Source organism: Canis lupus, chromosome 19, assembly GCF_011100685.1.
Source record: "Canis lupus familiaris isolate Mischka breed German Shepherd chromosome 19, alternate assembly UU_Cfam_GSD_1.0, whole genome shotgun sequence".
NCBI lineage: Eukaryota > Metazoa > Chordata > Mammalia > Carnivora > Canidae > Canis > Canis lupus.
Window position 1 is genome coordinate 23,987,429 of NC_049240.1, and position 18,657 is coordinate 24,006,085.

Consider the following 18,657-nt stretch of genomic DNA (forward strand, 5'->3'; position numbering starts at 1 on the left):
CGCGATCCTGGAGACCTAGGATCGAATCCCACATCGGGCTCCCGGTGCATGGAGCCTGCTTCTCCCTCTGCCTATGTCTCTGCCTCTCTCTCTCTCTCTCTCTCTCTGTGACTATCATAAATAAATAAAAATTGAAAAAAAAAAAAGAAGTTTTATTTAGCACAGTTGCCTGTTCCTATTTGGAATTTAATAGATGATTTATTTTTTCTTGTTTTAATGCTCTTTCTAGTAATCTGCAGCAACATCATATCAAACTGATAGGAAGTGAGGGGAAAAAACTCTAATATATAGAGCTTTATGTAGTGCTTAGGGAAAAAATAAGATTTATGGGGCACCTGGGTGGTATAGTCATTTGGGCATCTGACTCGGTTTTGGCTTGGGTCATGATCTTGGGATTTTGAAATTGAGCCCCAGATCAGACTCTGTGCTCTGTACTGAGTCTACTTGAAATTCTCTCTCCCTCTCCCTCCCCACTCCCCACCCCCAACTTGTGTGCACTCGCTCACTCTCTCTCTCGCTCACTCTCATAAATAAATCTTAAAAAAAAAAAAAAGAAGACGACGACTAGCGCACCTGGGTGACTCAGTTGGCTGAGCATCCAACTCTTGATTCCAGCTCAGGTCACGATCTCAGGGTCATGAGATCAAGCCCCACATTGGACTCTGTGCTGGGTGTGGAATCTGCTGAGGATTCTCTCTCTCCTTCTTAAAAATAAAAAACCACAAAACTGAGGATTTAGATCTTTTAGGGTGGAAAATTCTGTTTTCATTTTAGTGTTTTTCTCTTTATGTGGACTGTGTCTAATCAGAGCTGACATTCTTGTAGTCACTTTCTGCATCATTTTCAGTTTCCGCTCAGGCTCCAAACTCTGCCATCACAGCTCAAACTGGTGTCGGGGTAGCATCCACGGTCCACCTAAACCCCATGCAGTTGATGACAGTAGATGCTTCTCATGCTCGACATATCCAAGGGATCCAGCCAGCACCCATCAGTACACAGGGGATACAGCCAGCCCCCATCGGGACTCCAGGAATACAGCCAGCACCAATGGGCACACAGGGAATTCACTCAGCAACCCCAATCAGCACACAGGGACTTCAGCCTGCACCAATGGGTACTCAGCAGCCACAGCCTGAAGGAAAGACTTCAGGTAATTTGAGTTTTTGCATGGAAGTTGGTATGGAGGAAAGAGTGATACTAGGTTTAAATCCTGGTTCTGCTACATATTGGTTAGGTAGTCTCGATTAATTTCTCTGTGCCTTAATTTCCCTTTTTTAACATGAATTGCTTGTAATTTATCTGTCAGAGTCATTGTAAACATTAAGAAATATATACATAAACAGCCAAATATGCGTTTGCATGTGTTAAAGCACTCCATAAAGTTGAGAGAGCAAATTCACCTTATTACAGTGTTCTCATTCTGTTTAAGATTTTTTTTGGAGTTGTATATGAAGCTGTAAAATTAATGTATCATTTTTAAGGATTGTTGGTATCCTTTTTAGGTGTTGAGAGGCAATGATATTTCACAAAAACTAAATTATTTCTTGAAATATGCTACGTACTTTATCTTATCTGATGTTTTAGTAATTATGATTATAAAGCAAAGAGAAATGGTTACTGATCATGCATCAGTAGACTTAGTAACCTCTCTCACTTTGCCATCTGCTTTTAGGCAGATGAACATTGTGTTCATCCCTTCCCTTCTTGAAACTGGACAGTCCTAACACGGGCACTCTAATTCTGGTAGTCTAATTGTTTTTGTCTTAAGTGACATTTTAGTAATGTTTCTTTTGTGTCCTTTTCTTCATTGTTCTCTCCCACCCCCTCCCTGTCCTCCAGCCGTGGTGTTGGCAGACGGAGCCACAATTGTAGCCAACCCTATCAGCAATCCGTTCAGCGCTGCTCCAGCACCAACAACTGTGGTGCCGACACACAGCCAGAGTGCTGGCAGCAGCGCTCCTGCCCAGGGTTCATCCCCCCGGCCCAGTATCCTCCGGAAGAAACCTGCCACAGATGGGTAGGTAGATCCAGTAATGCTGCACGACACCTCTAGTTCTGGATGTAATTAGTAGAAACAGTAGGCACTCCTCCAGTGCTGGTAGCAAACTCTATATATAATCTCTCATCTTCTGTGGCATTTTTTAATCTCTTTCAAAATAACTTGAACGCAGGCTTATTCAGTAGAGCCTTACCCAGCAAAGACTATAGGACAGTCAGAATCCATGAGCCTGTGGAGGGTCATTTTATAAGTAGTTGTCGGATACTCCTTTAGGAGTTCTCTTTAGTTTGGGGAGTTTAATTCCAGACTTTCTGAGTAGCTTCTAACATACCCTTCAGGCTTGTCTAGGTAAGCACATTAATGTGTACTGTGTATTTTTTTCCTCATCGGCCGACATGACTGTTGCTCAGAGCAAGCAGTACCCCAGGTGTATTAAGTATAAGGGTCATATTCAGTGACAGGAGTGCCCTGTGTTGCCAGAGAATCTCTGAGTTGGTGTGGGTCATGGGCAAGAAGATATATGCTATGCTCTGAAACTTAAAAACTTGAGAGGTGGAAGATGGGCAGTCACACTTTAGAGAGCAGAGTTCTGTGACTCTACTGAGCTAATGTGCATCAACAGTAGAAGACAGTAAAGGTTAAAGCATAGCAAGAACATAAGCTGCTGCATCTGTATAGGGTTTCCAGATGTGCAGAGCTTTGCCTCCACCTGAGTCTCTCTTTTTTTTTAAAGATTTTATTTATTTATTCATGAGAGACACAGAGAGAGAAAGAGAGGCAGAGACACAGGCAGAGGGAGAAGCAGGCTCCATGCAGGGAGCCCGACGTGGGACTCGATCCCAGGTCTCTGGGATCACGCCCTGGACCGAAAGTGGTGCTAATCTGCTGAGCCACCCGGGCTGCCCACCAGAGTCTCTTTTAAAGATAAGTCAGTCTGTGGCAAAGGAACCTTATCAATGAAAATGCAAGGCAAAGCTCATACTTAACATGGCAGGTTGAACACACACTTCTAAATTTCTTGTCCCCTCAAAACCCTATAGAACTTTTAGCAAAGAGGCTTTCTGTAAAGATATAGACACACAGATATGGGGAGAATAGGAGAAGGCAACAGCAGCCAAACTCTGAAGCTGGAAAGCAGGTAGGTGAGTGATCACTCACTTAGCTCTGAGAAAGCTGAATGTTAAGTGTATGGAGAACATTGAGAGGCATCCTCACTGAAATTGCTGAGTCTTCAGAAGGACCAGGAATGGGAAGGACAAGGGGTAGAAGGAAGCTGAGTTGAAATCTGTTTGAGAAGATTAGAGCCCTGCATCCCCTTCTCTGTCCGTACTTTGTTGTACACTGCTCCTTCCAACCCCAGCTTGCAACCAGCCGGGAGGGGGATTAAACTCTCCCAGATGGTGCGTTGGGATCAATCAGCAAAGGGTGGGCCAAGAGTCTTTTACCAGAAACAGATTTGCAGAGTACTGAGACTCCCTAGTCCTCTTCTCCCTTTTTAGCTGGCAGAACCCTGGCATTTGAATGCTATAGGCAAAAAGTGAGATGAAGACTCCACTTTCTTTCTGGGATTGTCCAGCCCAGGGGGAAAGATGCAAAGATCCCAACACTAGGGATTTCATAAGATCAGGAATCAGATCACCTTACAGTGAAAATTAAAATAGACAAGGGCTGGGGTACGTGGATGGCCCAGTTAAGTATCCAACTCTGGATTTTGGCTCAGGCCATGATCTCAGGTTGTGAGATCGAGCCCCGCATTGGGCTCTGCACTGGGCATGGAGCCTGCTTAAGACACTTTCTGTCCCTGTTCCTCTGCCCCTCCCCACCTTTCTCTCCCTCTCTTCCTCAAGCTCAGAATTTCCACCAGTGTTAGTTCCCCACTCACAATCATGAACACACATCCAAGGATAACCAGGTATCTGAGGGGCCTTCTAACAATGCAAGATATAAACCATAAGACATACTGGAAAACAGCCTGGAAGATACAGAGGCTAGACAATGAGAATAAAAGTAAAAGCAAGTAAAGACCAAAACTATGAATGCTGTCTTCACAGGACAAAAAAAGATATATTCATGAAACAGGAAGGCAGTATTGTACAAAAGGAACATTTGGAAAACAATAAGAGTGTGTCCTGACATTTAAACTACGAAAGCAGAAATTGAGCTCAGAAGAGTTGGAGAATACAGTTGAGGAAATCTCTCGAAAATAGAGTAAAAAAGCAAAAAGATAGGAAACAGAAAAGAACATTAAAAGTACCAGTTGAGGAGAGCCTCTAAATAATGGAGTTTCAGCAGGTGATCAGAGAAGATGAAGATCACTTAAAAACAATTCTTAGAAAGTTTCTAAACGTGAAGGGCATGAGTTTCCTGATTTTAAATAACCATGAAATGCCCAGCACAGTAGATGCTGTGGACACAAATACCCCAGCACCAAGATAAACATCTTGAAATTTCACAACCTTGGAGATAAAAGATCTTAAAGATCTTCCCTGTTCTCTTACACTTTGTTGTCTCCCTATAACCCTTCTGCTGTGCCCCCATAGTTGAGTCTGTCATCATGAGAATTCCCTGTATTCTTCCTCTTTGAGTGTGCCTGCCTTCTTTTTTTTTTTTTTTGGTGATAACATAATTCTTTTTATGTATTTAACATTTTCTAGAAAAATGGAATATTACTCATGATCTTACAGTTTGCTTTTTCTCTTCATACAAAGTAGACATCTTTTCTTATCGTTACATATAGATCTACTTTCTTTTCTTTAATGAACACATAGTATTTCAGTATAAAGATAGGCCATCGTATACGTATGTAATCACTGCCTTACTGATAAACCATTTGGGTTGTTTTTCATTTTTCGCTCTTAACAAATATTGCCAGTACAGACATTATCCTCCATGGCCCTTTTGGACTCATAGTAGCTTTTAGGACAATTTCAGGAGGAGGAAACTCTGGATCAAGGGGTGTGTACATTTTTAATTTTGACAGATATTGTCAAAGTGCTTTCCAAAACAAACCATCAGCTAACACACCCCATCACAGATACAAGTGCCTGCATTTCCCTTGATCCCAGTCCTGGTCGTGATTTCCCCCTGTAGTCTGCATTTCTCTAGGAACACATTCACATTTCTTCTTCCAGAAAGACCCTTGTAGAGTGTCTGCATATTTCCCACTGGATGATGCTCATTTTATTGTGGACTTGAAAGGCTTGAGGTCACAGGGTTAGTCTGGCTGCTGCCTCCTCCATGGGACACACTGTTCTCATTTGTCACTGACTGTCACCAACCCCTGTGTGCCTGCCTTCTTTAACTAGCACCTGGCTCTCCCCCAGGGTCTCAGCTCCTGCACTGTCTCCATGGTAGTGACTGTCTCTCCTCCCCATTCTTCTGTCACTGGGCCTGATGGTGGAGTTGATGTCCTCTTTTTGCCTTACTGCTATTTTCAGGCCATCCCTCTTGGAAAGTGCTCAGTCTGTACTCCAATTTCATAAAATTTGCAGTTGAAAAAATACTTTCACATAGCCACGTTATTCCAGGCACACTGAAAAGTTTTCAAATAACTAAATCAGATTACCATTAAAAATTTTGCTCTTAGGTACACTTGCTATCATTTAAATGCTTAGATGCCCCATATGGGTAGAGGCTACCTTGTTGGTCAGGGCCACTCAAGAGGCTCAATCAGATTCCAGTTTGACTTGCAGATATGTTTGTATGTCCTTCATAAGGTCCCTAACGTCCAGCTGTCATTGTGTCCGAAATGATTGCCCAGCTCTCTGGCTTCTGAGTTGTTTGAATGCTTCCCTGTCCTTCTCCATCTATCAGCAGCACATACCATAAGCACATACTCAAGCCTTCTCTGACCTCTTCTGTCCTCCAGTGTCCCACAGCCTACCTTCTGTCTTCTCACCACCCCGGAGGGATATTGCAACTCCAGGGGTACTCACCGGGGAAACTTCAGTCCACTGATGCTACCACTTTTGCATTATTCCTCACTGCTTTTCATGGATGGCCTTTCTCTGCTTTCTCTGACTTGGCTTTCGTAGTCCATTACAATCACTTCCTTGCATACAGCCCCCACTTCCTTGTCCCCCACCTTCATCTCATCAGAACCAGCTGTTTTACCTCTGCTCCTCTCAAAACCACCCTTCCTCATCCACATTCGTTACTAGCTGATGAACTTGTTCCCTACCTTTTGAGAAAAATGGAAACACCCAAAAGAGAACTTCCACAAACTCTAGCTCTTACATCTCCTTACCTGCCACCCTCTGTATCCCATGCTCTACTCATCTCACCTGTTACTCTGGATGGACTCTCGGTGCTTCGCTGACCTCAGCTTTTGTAGCCTGCTGAGAACAGTGCTGTAGCTCTTCTCCCTCTCTCCTACTTACTTAGCCTTTTCTTGATACACATAGAAAGCATACACATGCTGTCATTTCTTCCATCCTAAAACCCTTCTGTTGAGCCACATTGCTTCACTACCTACCCCATTTTTTTGTTCCTATTTGCAAAGAAAATAAAGGAGTTACATATATTTGCTAACTCCAGTTTTTCTTTCAGTTTCTTTCTCTCTCAGCACTTTCACTGAGGTATGGAAAACTGCAAAGATAATGCATGTATGGTGTAATTAGCACAGGTGAACACAGCATACACCTACTATCTAGGTCAAGAAAAACGATATTACCAACACTTTCTCCCAAAAGTAACCAGTTTTTCTTTTGACCCTTTCACTTTGCTTTGCCTCTTTTTGAACTTCTATTGAATTATGTATTATATGTTTTTGTGTGATTCCACCTTCCTTCCCTGGGCTTAAAGTACAATTCATCCATGTTATTGCATGTGATTGTAATTTTTTATTGCTATAGTAAATGCCATTGTATAACAATACCATAGTTTATGCATAGATCTATGGGTTGATTCCAGCTTGGGGCCATAATGTGATCCTGAATGTTTTTTGTGTATGACCTTTGATACATAGGTAAATGGCATTTGTTACATATGTAGGAGGGGATCTGCTGAGTTGTAAGCTATACTTGTTTATACCCCTGTACAGTCTAAGCAGCAGGTGGGGATCATTGCATTCATCACCAACACTTGTTACTGACATTCTTTAAGTTTGGTTATTCTGTGGATATATAGTGGTGTATCTCATTAGGTTTGATTATTTTCTTTGCTTTTGGGGAGTTAGTAGAGTTGGTAGAGTTGTTTATTTTTTTACTTTTTATTATGGAAAACTTTAAACAAATTAAAATTTTGAACTTATGAAGGTATACCCATACCCATCATTCAATTTCAGTTATCAGTTTATCAGCTCATGGCCAGTTTTGTTTAATCTACCTGCCTACCCACTCCTTTCTACCATATTTTGAACCAAATCCCAGACAGCCACGTCATTTCATTTGTATATATTTCAGCATGTGTGTATTGAGGGACTTACTAAAAAATAGAATAATCTTGTAATCTCAAATACCTACTCGTTCAAATTTCCAGTGGTCTCAAATGTCACAAATTTTTGTTTTTAAGTTATTTGAATCAATATTCTGATAAGGTACCCACATTGTGATCAGTTGATATGTCTCCTAAGACTCTTCTATAGGTTTCCTTCATCTTTTTTCCTTGCAATTTATTTGTTGAAGAAACTTGATCCTTTGTCCTGTAGACTTTTCCCTTTCTCTTCCTGGATTTTATCAATTGCATCCACATTGTATTAGTTTCCTAGAGCTACAAATCTGGTGGCTTAAAACAACAGAAATCTATTCTAACAGAGGTGCCTGGCTGGCTCAGTTGGTGGAGTACGCAAATCTCATGGTGGAGTACGCAAATCTCAATCTTGGGTTTGTGAGTCCGAGCCCCAAGTTAGGTATAGAAGTTGCTTAAGGGACACCTGGATGGCTCAGCTGTTGAGAGTCTGCCTTTGGCTCAGGGCGTGATCCCAGTGTTCTGGGATCAAGTCCTGCATTGGGCTCCTTGTAGGGAGCCTGCTTCTCCCTCTGCCTATGTCTCTGCCTCTCTCTCTCTCTCTGTCTCTGTCTCTCTTGAATAAATAAATAAAATCTTTTAAAAATTAAATTAAATGACATCAATTCCCAATTTAAAAAAAATAGAAGTTGCTTAAAAATAAAATCTTAAATAAAAAAAAAGATTTATTCTCACAATTCCTATGGCTAGAAGTGTGAAATCAAGATGTCAAAAAGAGTTAGTTCCTTCGGAATGCACCCAAAGAGAATCCTCTTCCTCCTTCCTAACTTCCTAACTTCCTAACTTCCAGTGACTATTGGCAAACCTTTGGCTTAGGGAAACATCCCTCTAATCTCACATGACCGATTCACATGGCTTTCCCTGTGTCTCTGTGTCTTAAAATCTCCCTCTCTTTTCTGCAATAAGGATACCAATCATTGGATTTAGGACATATCTTAAAGCTAGAAGGACCTCACTTTGAGATCTCTAACTTACATTCACAGGTACAAGGATTAGGACTTGAATATATTTTTAGGGACCACAATTCAACACACTACCCTTGTAGTGTAGTTTTGCTGTTCTTGTCTTCTCCACACATTTTCTCTTTACTTGAATCTAAAACTTAATGATTAGATTCATATATCTTTTTTTTTGGCAAGATCACTTTATAAATTAAAATGATACATGACGGTCTCCCATTTTGAGATCCTAGCAGACTTGATCAATATCTGGATCCATTAATTAGGCTTTGCAAAATGGTATATTCTGGATCTAGCCATTTTCTCTCAACCCATTCTTGTCTAGCATTTGCTCCCACCACTCTGCCAGAACTAAACATGTCATGATTACTCACGGCTTCACATTACTGAGCCTAGCGGTTCTCAGTCTGAGCCATATGTGGCCTCTACTGCATGGCCCAGTTGACACTAATTAACTTGATCAATTCTTTTTATTTGACTTTGAGGAACTTAGGTCAGTGTAAATACATAGACATAATAATCATGAACACATAATATGGATTCCAAGTTTGATAATGAGTAGAAAGGAAACGTGATTCTTCATAGAGTATCTGAAATCCCTTAAAAAAAAAAAAAAAAAGAAAGGAAACGTGACATACTAGAAGTAGAAGCTAAAAGAGTCACAGTGGTTGCTTCCTGAAGAGAGATGGGCAGGAAATGGGGAAGGGATGGGGTTGGGACATGCCATATTTTGTTAAAAGCATTTTAGTGCAGTTTGGCTTTTTCAATAATATACCTATATTACTTTGATAAAATTTTGAAACCCACTTAAAAAAATGGGTTAGCCAATATAGTGCTTTCATTTTGCCATAGGTATGCCTAGCAAATATGTACTTCCTGTCTTTTAATGCCCTCGGACTGTTGTTTTCTGGGTTTGTCTGGTCTTTTTCAGAATGGCAGTTCGGAAAACCCTCATTCCTCCTCAGCCTCCTGAAGTGGCTAGCCCTCGAGTGGAGAGCTCTATGCGGAGTACATCTGGGTCACCTAGGCCTGCAGGGTGAGCACATAAATGTTATCACTCTTGCTTCCAACTACACATAATCAGAGAGGAAAAAGTCTAACATGTGACAAATTTTACTTAATTTGCCTATGTGCATCTTTTTGTATCCTTTCTAGCTGTGACCTGGACACATTGCTCAGCCTCTCCGATTACTATTTATAGTAATTCTTAGATATTTCTTATATATTTAAATGAAATGGTACCTTTGAAGTGTTAAGGATAGAGCCTGCCTCACAGTTATTGTTGCTATCAAAAATGGCATCATGGGGTGGTGCCAGGGTGGCTCAGTCAGTTAAGTGACCGATTCTTGGTTTGGTCTCAGGTCATGACCTCAAGGTCATGAGATTGAGCCCTACATTGGTCTTTGTGCTCAGCATGGAATCTGCTTGAGATTCTTTCCCACTCTGCTCCTCTCCCTGTTCATGCTCTCACTCTCTTTCTCTCAAATAGTCTTTTTTTAAAATGGCATCATGACAGTAGTTAATATACGCTGTTTTCTTTATTTTTAATTTCACAAGTAATGTTACTTTGTGAAAGAGACAATATAAAAATATTTAAAGTATAAAATGAAAATCTTTATCCTGTTCTCCATCCACCTTGCCAATACCACTAGCCAGAATCATATTGATTGGTAACATTTTTGTTAAGTATCTTTCCACATCTTTATTTATGTACACATGTAAATAGATTGAGTCTTAAAAACAGGATTTTGCTGATTAGTTTGTTCTATATCTTGCAGTTCTTACTTTTATCAGTAATAGCTTACAGTGGTGATGTATTTATCATAAAATTTCATTCAAGAAAAAATTATGATTGCTTTGTGTGTGCTAGTACCATTTTAGAATCTGGGAATGTAGAATGACTAAGACAAAGTGTCCGTTCTCCTTTAGCTTACTTTCTAATGGGTGTGGAGAAATAAATATGTGAAGAAAAAGAAGGCAGTCTGAAGGAAATGTAAAGCAATGGGAGGAAGAAGTGATGCTTTCTGGACAGATGCTTTCTGGAAAGCCTTCTCTGAGCAGAGGTTTAAGAGCATGAAGGAACAGCCACATGCTCTCTGATGTCCAGCTACATCAGGCCAAGGAAAGAGCAGGAGCTAAGAATTTGATGTAGGAAGACATGCAATTGTTACTTTGCATATTAGTGCAGAAAAGTAAAAATAACCATGCAAGGAGAAGCTATAAAACTTATCTTAATTTTAGGCAGTGGGGGTTGTGCTTATTCTTTAAAAACATTTAAAACATTTATGTTTAAAAACATTTAAACATTTAAAATATTATGAAAATACTCAAAACTCTCATCATTGTCAGTTACCGTAAGTAGTAAAACTAACATTTATTTGGTACACTGTAATTTAAACATGAGAAACACTGAATTAAAATGTTTTTTCTTTTGGGGCGCCTGGGTAGCTCAGTGGTTGAGCCTCTGCCTTTGGCTTGGGGCATGATCCCAGTCCTGCATCACAGAGATCCTGCTTCTCCCTCTGCCTTTGTCTCTGCCTCTCTCTCTGTCTCTCATGAATAAATACATTAAAAAATCTTAAAAAATAATAAAATAATATGTTTTATTTCTGGGGGATCCCTGGGTGGCTCAGTGGTTTAGTGCCTGCCTTCAGCCCAGGGCGTGATCCTGGAATCCCAGGATCGAGTCCCACATTGGGCTCCCTGCATGGAGCCTGCTTCTCCCTCTGCCTGTGTCTCTTGTGAATAAATAAATAAAATCTTTAAAAAATATTTTATTTCTTTCTAAAAAGTAATCAAGAGTAGTTGGAGTATTGTTTGCTGTCTTCACATTGTATAACTCAATGAAGAGCACAACAATCCTTCCATGTGTTGGTGAATTGTCATGCTTTTTTCTAAATTTGGATCTGCTTCTGACATTTTATCCTGTCTTTTCAATGGTGGCGAATTATTTCCAAGAGATAATTTCCTTTAATGTGAAGCTTTTTGCCAGCATCACTTCAAGGAACATCTTCATCCCATTCATCAAAACCCTCTGCCCTAACTAATGCATGGAATCCAGATGCACATTGCACAACAGCATCTTTTAACTGTGCTAGTGGCTTCACCAGATAGCTTAACATTAATTAATCAAATTGGAGTTAATTTATTAACTTTTGGAATAAATCAGCCTTTATTGGCCAGAAAAGGATTTGTTGTTGTTACTTTTCATTGTCCTTATAAGTGGCCATTTTCTCTTCTTTCTAAGATTATTTTCTTTTTCTTTTTCTTTAAAGATTTTTATTTATTTATTTATGAGAGACACAGAGAGAGAGAGAGGCGCAGACATAGGCAGAGAGGGAAGTAGGCTTCATGCAGGGAACCCAACGTGGGACTTGATCCCAAGACCAGGATCACGCCCTGGGCCAAAGGCAGACACTCAACCGCTGAGCCACCCAGGCATCGCAAGTAGCCATTTTCTTTCAGTGTGGCAGCTAACTTTAACACTTCGGCCTGAATGACTCAGATTGATTGATTAATTAATCAATCAATAATCCAGAATAGAAGTAAATACTGCATTTCACCGTAGTGGCTTTCTGTACCTGGTGTAATTTCTTTCTTTTCTTTCTTTTCTTTTCTTTTCTTTTCTTTTCTTTTCTTTTCTTTTCTTTTCTTTTCTTTCTTTCTTTCTTTCTTTCTTTCTTTCTTTCTTTCTCTTTCTTAGATTTTATTTAATCATGAAACAGAGAGAGACAGAGAGAGAGAGAGAGAGGCAGAGATACAGACAGAGGGAGAAGCAGGCTCCATGCAGGGAACCCGACGCAGGACTCAATCCCGGGTCTCCAGGATCAGGCCCTGGGCTGAAGGCAGCGCTAAACCGCAGAGCTACCCAGGCTACCCTCCTGGTGTAATTTCAACTGAAAGATGATATGAGATGACTTTACCTTTTTTTTTTTTTTTTTAATATTCATTGGATTCTCTCTACATGGTCCATACCATATCTTCATACAGCCCTAGGGCTTATCCTCTCTTCTCTTTGTTGTTGCAAGTTTCAGACCTTTTAATCACATCCAGTTTTACTTTCAGAATTACTGTTTTTTCCTGGGTTTTCATTTTTGTTGGCTTATTTTCACTCTCTATCATCCAGTATTATAAAATTTCACCTGGATTTATCTCTAGGAAACAAGAGACAGCACATCCACAATTTACCATCTGCATAAACTGACTAACAGGTGTGCAGTGACCAGTCACCAATATACTTCAAAGGAAGTGGTGTGATTGGTCATAGATTGTGATGCATATCTGTTAGTTACATAGTTATTTGTGGAATGAGGAGCTAGCTGCAAAGTTTGCATAAAGTTGCATCAAGTTTATGTAACTACTCACAGTTAATATACAGTGGTAACTGATATTTGGACAGCTGGGGGATTGGTATAATGTAGTTACACATGTATACATACACTTCACACATATCAGTATTCTACAAAGTCAAGAATTCCTGTATGTTAAGAACACACAAGGAACATCAAGAGAAACCAACATAGAGCAAGGGGAGAGTTGCACAACATGGTTCAGAGATATAACTGAGGGCCAGATGATGTAGGGCTTTGTGGGCCTTTCAGAATCCTTTGGATTTTATTCTGAGTGAGACTGAGAGCCATCAGAGGCTAAGCCAAAGAAGTGACATGATTTGACTTTTAAAAGGATTGCTCTGGCTTCATGCTGGGAATAAACTGCAAGAAAGCAAAAGTGGAAGCAGGGATACCAAGTGAGAGATGATGGAACCTTAAACTGTCATAGCAGCTTGGACCAGAATGGAGGTAGTAAAAGTCTTAAAAAGAGTTCAGGGGACACCTGGGTGGCTCAGGCGGTTAAGCATCTGCCTTTGGCTCAGGTCATGATCTCAGGGTCCTGGGATAGAGCCCCGCATCGGGTTCCCTGCTCAGCAAGGAGTCTGCTTCTCCGTCTTCTTCTGTGTGCACAGAACTCTCTCTTTCACAAATAAATAAATATTTTTTTTAAAAAAAGTTCAGATTCTGGATATGTATTGAAAGTACAGTTGACAGAATTTTCTGATAGAAGGGGAGGAAGGCAATGAGTGGCTAAGAGGTTTTGCATCAGCAACTACAGATAGGAAGTAAGGAAGCCTATGGGAATAACAAGGGAAAAAAATCTAAGAGTTTAGTTTTAAATATTTTCAAATTTTGAGATCTTCATGTGGCTAGACACAGCCAAGTGGAGATGTCAAGTGTATAGCTGGATAAAAAATTCTGAAGTAGATCCATTTCAAGAATTGAAGATGGAGATCTATGGTGATGATTAAGTTCTGGGAATTATAAGCAGATATATGTTTTTTAGCATCATGAGGGTGGAGGAAAAGGACGCCTGGGTGGCTCAGTGGTTGAACATCTGCCTTTGGCTCAGGGCATGATCCTGGGTCTGGGGATCGAGTCCCGCATCAGACTCCACACAAGGAGCCTGCTTCTCTCTCTGCCTATGTCTCTGCCTCTCTCTCTGTCTCTCTGTCTGTCTCTCTCTCATAAATAAATAAATAAATATTTAAAAAAAGAGAGTGGAGGAAAGTCTATTGATAGTATAAGTTGAGAATAGAGGTGGCATGAAGATCATACGTTAGGACATGTCATCTTAGGAGATTGGGAAAATGAAAAACTTAGAAAAGGAGACTATTCCTGTACAGTGTGATATTCTCAGACGTGTTGATGCTATAATTAGTCCTCCATTAATGAACGCTTAAGTTATTTCCATTTATTACTGTAATAACTAATGCAATAAATATTTTTGTTTATCGTTGAACCCCTTTGAAAACATTTTGGAATATATTTCTGGAAGTAGCGTTACTGGGCTAAATTACATGTAGAGTTTAAATGCGATTTCCAATGACAATACCTGTTTATATCATCATGAAATGTGTTCTCATTTCCCCCACATTGTTCCCAAATTTAGATACTAAATTTTACAAATTTAATACATTACCTTTCATTATTTAAAGAGTTGTTTTTTTGTTTTTGTTTTTGTTTTTTTAAGTAGCTAGCACTGGAGTTACTTTTAAAGTCATAGGGGAAAAAAAAATTCCTCCAGGTGAAGAGCACTCTGTGAAGTACAAAAGTATATTCCTTGAAAGCAGCAATATATGCAGTAACTTGGGTGAGGAGGGGCTATATGCAGAGTCTTTCTTGAACTGAGTATAGTTCCAGGGTAGATTGTTGAGGTAGGGCCCTGCGTAGGGAGGCATCCACCTGGCCTTACTTGGAATTGGCAGTCTGTTTCTGTGGCACCTAAAGAGAGCATTTGGACTGTGAAAAATAACTAGCTGAAATCAGAGCAGTCCCCCCACCTTCCCACGCCCAAGTGAAAGGAATCTCATGTAAATTGCTGTTTTTAGGAATAGCCCAACTCATTCACTGATGAGTAATAAAAGAATATTCATGTGCAGATAACTAAAATTAAAAAGTAGGAGAAGGGCAACAAAATATACTCATTTGTTCAGTAAGAACACTTACCAGAAAAGCAGGACAGATGAAGCTTATTTTTAAAAATCTGACTGTGAATTTAAATTACTTAAGTCAGTACCACCTTAGTAGAGGAAAACACACAAAAATAAAATGCAGACTCCCAAGACTAAATGACAGGACATAAAACAGATGACATGTGAAGGAACAGAACTCAGTAAAGATCCAGAAGAAACCACAGAATGAAGGTCAAATTCAAATAGAAAACAGTATAGACATAGAAGATAGAAATGGAAAAAGTGAGCAAAATTTTAAAAAGGAAGCGAAGATAAAACAAAAACCATATAGAACATACTATGAGACAAATAAGATCAAACATACATGTCAGCATCTCAGAAACAAATAGGTTATTTAAAATTGAGGACACATTAATATTATTTATATTATTTTTAAGTGGCACACAATTTGATGTACAATTACTGGCAGCTAAGATTCAATGAAATACTGAAGTCGAGTGGTGTGGGGAGATGGGGGAATTAAAGGAGAGAGGGAAAGTTCTCAGTACATTTTTTAAAACGTGAATGTATTACCAATTCAAAAAAAATTAAGGAAAATTTAAATATTAGAAAATAGATGTAGAAAATAAATCCAAAAACTGTTAAATTTAAAAATTGAATTTCAAAAGAAGGCACATAGTACTATAAGGCTATTACTTATGTATGCTTAGTTTTTTTTTCTGTCAGTCACTAATACATCCTCAGACTCTCCACCAAACCTGGAGAAATCCTCCAAATACAGGCAGATCTGTCAGTTCCATTTTTTTTTTCGATTATATCCCTCCCTCCTTGAAGCCTTGCCTCTGCTTCCTCCAGTCTGCACTGGTTGCTCTCTGGATTTGGTGCCTAGCTATTCTCCCTGGTGTTTTCTTTGTCCATCATGCTCTGAGTCCCCTTCAACTCATCCCTGGCAACCGTACATTTCTTTTCCTTGGTTTACTCTCTGATTTGTTAGAGCATCTTTTTTGTGGCAGAGAAGGAGTACTTAAGACATCAGGGGGGTTTTTTGCACATCAGAAAATGGCTTTATTCTGCCTCAATCTTTACTTGTAGCAAGAATTACCATCAAACTCCACTCATTGAGCCAGAGACCTTTATGGTGTTAGCAAAGGACTTAACCCTCACGTAGCACACTACCTACGCTTTTGAGTTTGTCGACCAGCCAGCAGCCTCAACCCCAAGCTCTAACAGTGTGCAGTGCACTCACTCTTAAGTCTACTTTCTCCGTGTTGTTGAGATGGGGTAAATTATATTGATCTGTCCCCAACCCCACTGATTCTATCTGCATTCTAGTATTGACAATATCCAGTGAGTTTATTTGGTCAGTTATTGTATTTTTCAGTTCTATAATTTACATTTGATTTGTTTTACAACTTTGATTTCTTTGCTGAGATTTTTTTCCTCTTTATTTCAAGTGAATCTGTCATTGCTTGTTGAAACATTTTTCTGATATCTGTCCTTATATAATACCTTCATCATTCATCTCCTACTCAAGTTGTGATTTTCCTGACTCTTGATTAAATGAGTGTTTTTCCATTTGTATCTGAACATTTATGGTCCTATACGACCCAGAAATTTATTTATAGCTTAATGTTTTATCAGTTCTCCTCTCAGATCACCCCAGCTGAGGAAGAGAAAGACATTGTCACCTTACTGCCAGGTAGGAGATTGAAGTCCAGATTCCCTACTTGGCCTCTTTTGACACCACTTCAGTGGTGAGATGGTACAGAGAGGATTGGGGTACTCATTATAGCCTGACAAGTGTGGAAATCTGGGATCTCCACAGGATTCGCAAGAGAGAATGGAGATGAGACCACAGTTGTTTCTGTGGTATTTTACTGGGGTAGAGCAGTTACTGTCTGAAACTTTCCCATCTTGCTGAGCTGCTCCTGTCTTGGTTCTTTGAGCAGACTTTTAAGACTTTTGTCTGTGCTCTTTGACATTTCCATATTGTGGCTCTCCAGGACCCAGTCTGGAACACATGAGGCAAAAAACCCAAAGAAATGACTGCTGTGTCATTTCCTAGCCAGTCTGTCTTCATCTTTCAACATGTGTTTTGTTTGTTTTATGTGTAATACAATTTTTAGCTAAGTAGCAGGAAGAACAGGAAAAAATAGGTCTATGCCATCTTTCCATAAACAAAATTCCTATCTGCATTCTTAAATAATACAATGGCTAGGGAAGTTTAAATTGAAAATCTCTTTTCCAGGGCACCAGGGGGTGGCTCAGTCCATTAAGCATCCAACTCTTGATTTCAGCTCAGATCAGGATCTCAGGGTCATGAGATTGAGCCCCACATCAGGCTCAGCACAAAGTCTGCCTCAGATTCTCTCTCACTCTCCCTCCCTCTGCCCCTCTTCCTTTTGTGCACGTGCACTTGCTCTCTCAGTTAATTAATTTTTAAAAATCTCTTTTTTCTTTGTAGGTGATATCTTCAACTTTACCTTATAACATTCTCTTTTGAAGGGACACCTGGGTGGCTCAGTGGTTGAGCATCTGCCTTTGGCTCAGGGCATGATCCCGGGATCCGGGATTGAGTTCTGCATCAGGCTCCCTGTGGGAGCCTGCTTTTCCCTCTGCCTGTGTCTCTGCTTCTCTCTCTCCCTCTCTCTCTCCACTTTTAATTAATTAATTAATTAATTAATAATAAAATCTTTTTAAAAAATTCTCTTTTGAAGTTCTTAATATGAAAATCTGTAAATGTAGAGCAAAATAGAGAAAGCAGTGTTATTCAACTAGATTTATTCTTAATGGGCAGCCCAGGTGGCTCAGCAGTTTAGCGCTGCCTTCAGCCCAGGGCCTGATCCTGGAGACCCGGAATCAAGTCCCACGTCAGGCTCCCTGCATGGAGCCTGCTCCTCCCTCTGTCTGTGTCTCTGCCTCTCTCTCTCTCTCTCTCTCTCTCTCTCTCTCATGAGTAAATTTTTTTTAATTCTTAATATTTTGCTATATATTACCTTTTTGGTGTAATTAAGTTAGAGAGTTTTACTTTCTTGTGCATTTTGACAATTTACTTATGTATCTAGGTGTGGGTTCTTTCAGTTTTTCCTACTTGAGTTGGTTCAACATTTAGATAGATGGAAGGTTATCATCAAATTGAGGGGATTTTTGGCCACTCTCTTCAGACATTTTTTCTGCCCCTTTTTTTCCTTAGTTTCTGGGACTCCCATTATGTGTATGTTGATACACTTACTGCTGTCCCAAAGATCTCTGAGTTTTATTTATTTTTCTGCCTGTGTACCTACCCCATCTTTTTTTTTTTTTTTTTTTTTAGTTTCTCAGACTGGATAATCTCAGTTGACCTATACTTGAGTTTATTGATTCTTTCTAATGGCTGCCGAAATACGCTTTTTTTTTAACTACCATATATTTTTTTAAATCTCTGTACCCAGCATGGAGCTCACACTTAACACTCGAAGATCAAGAGTTGCATGCTTAGGGATCCCTGGGTGGCGCAGCGGTTTGGCGCCTGCCTTTGGCCCAGGGCGCGATCCTGGAGACCCGGGATCGAATCCCACATCGGGCTCCCGGTGCATGGAGCCTGCTTCTTCCTCTGCCTGTGTCTCTGCCTCTCTCTCTCTGTGACTATCATAAATAAATAAAAATTAAAAAAAAAAAAAAAAAAAGAGTTGCATGCTTAAAAAAAAAAAAAAAAAAGAGTTGCATGCTTTACTGACTTAGGCAGCCAGGCGCCCCTGAAATATACTTATGAGCCCTGTTAGGGTTTT

At 39.9% G+C, this 18,657-nt stretch overlaps 1 protein-coding gene and 1 non-coding gene across 8 annotated transcripts in view; one reads left to right on the plus strand and one right to left on the minus strand.

The window, feature by feature from the left end:
* The window catches only part of SAP130 (Sin3A associated protein 130), an 83,203-nt gene that overhangs the window by 40,915 nt on the left and 23,631 nt on the right, over window positions 1–18,657 (plus strand). For 6 of the 7 annotated variants that reach the window (XM_038564815.1, XM_038564814.1, XM_038564818.1 and 3 more), the window contains 3 exons: window positions 848–1,150; window positions 1,840–2,017; window positions 9,356–9,460. In XM_038564815.1, coding sequence (XP_038420743.1) covers window positions 848–1,150; window positions 1,840–2,017; window positions 9,356–9,460 — 586 coding nt within the window. The remainder of the gene's footprint in view (window positions 1–847; window positions 1,151–1,839; window positions 2,018–9,355; window positions 9,461–18,657) is intronic. The other variant, XM_038564816.1, reaches the window with a different exon arrangement.
* On the minus strand, window positions 15,975–16,128 carry LOC119864511. The gene has a single exon (XR_005374345.1). It is a non-coding gene; the product is annotated as a small nucleolar RNA SNORA62/SNORA6 family (small nucleolar RNA).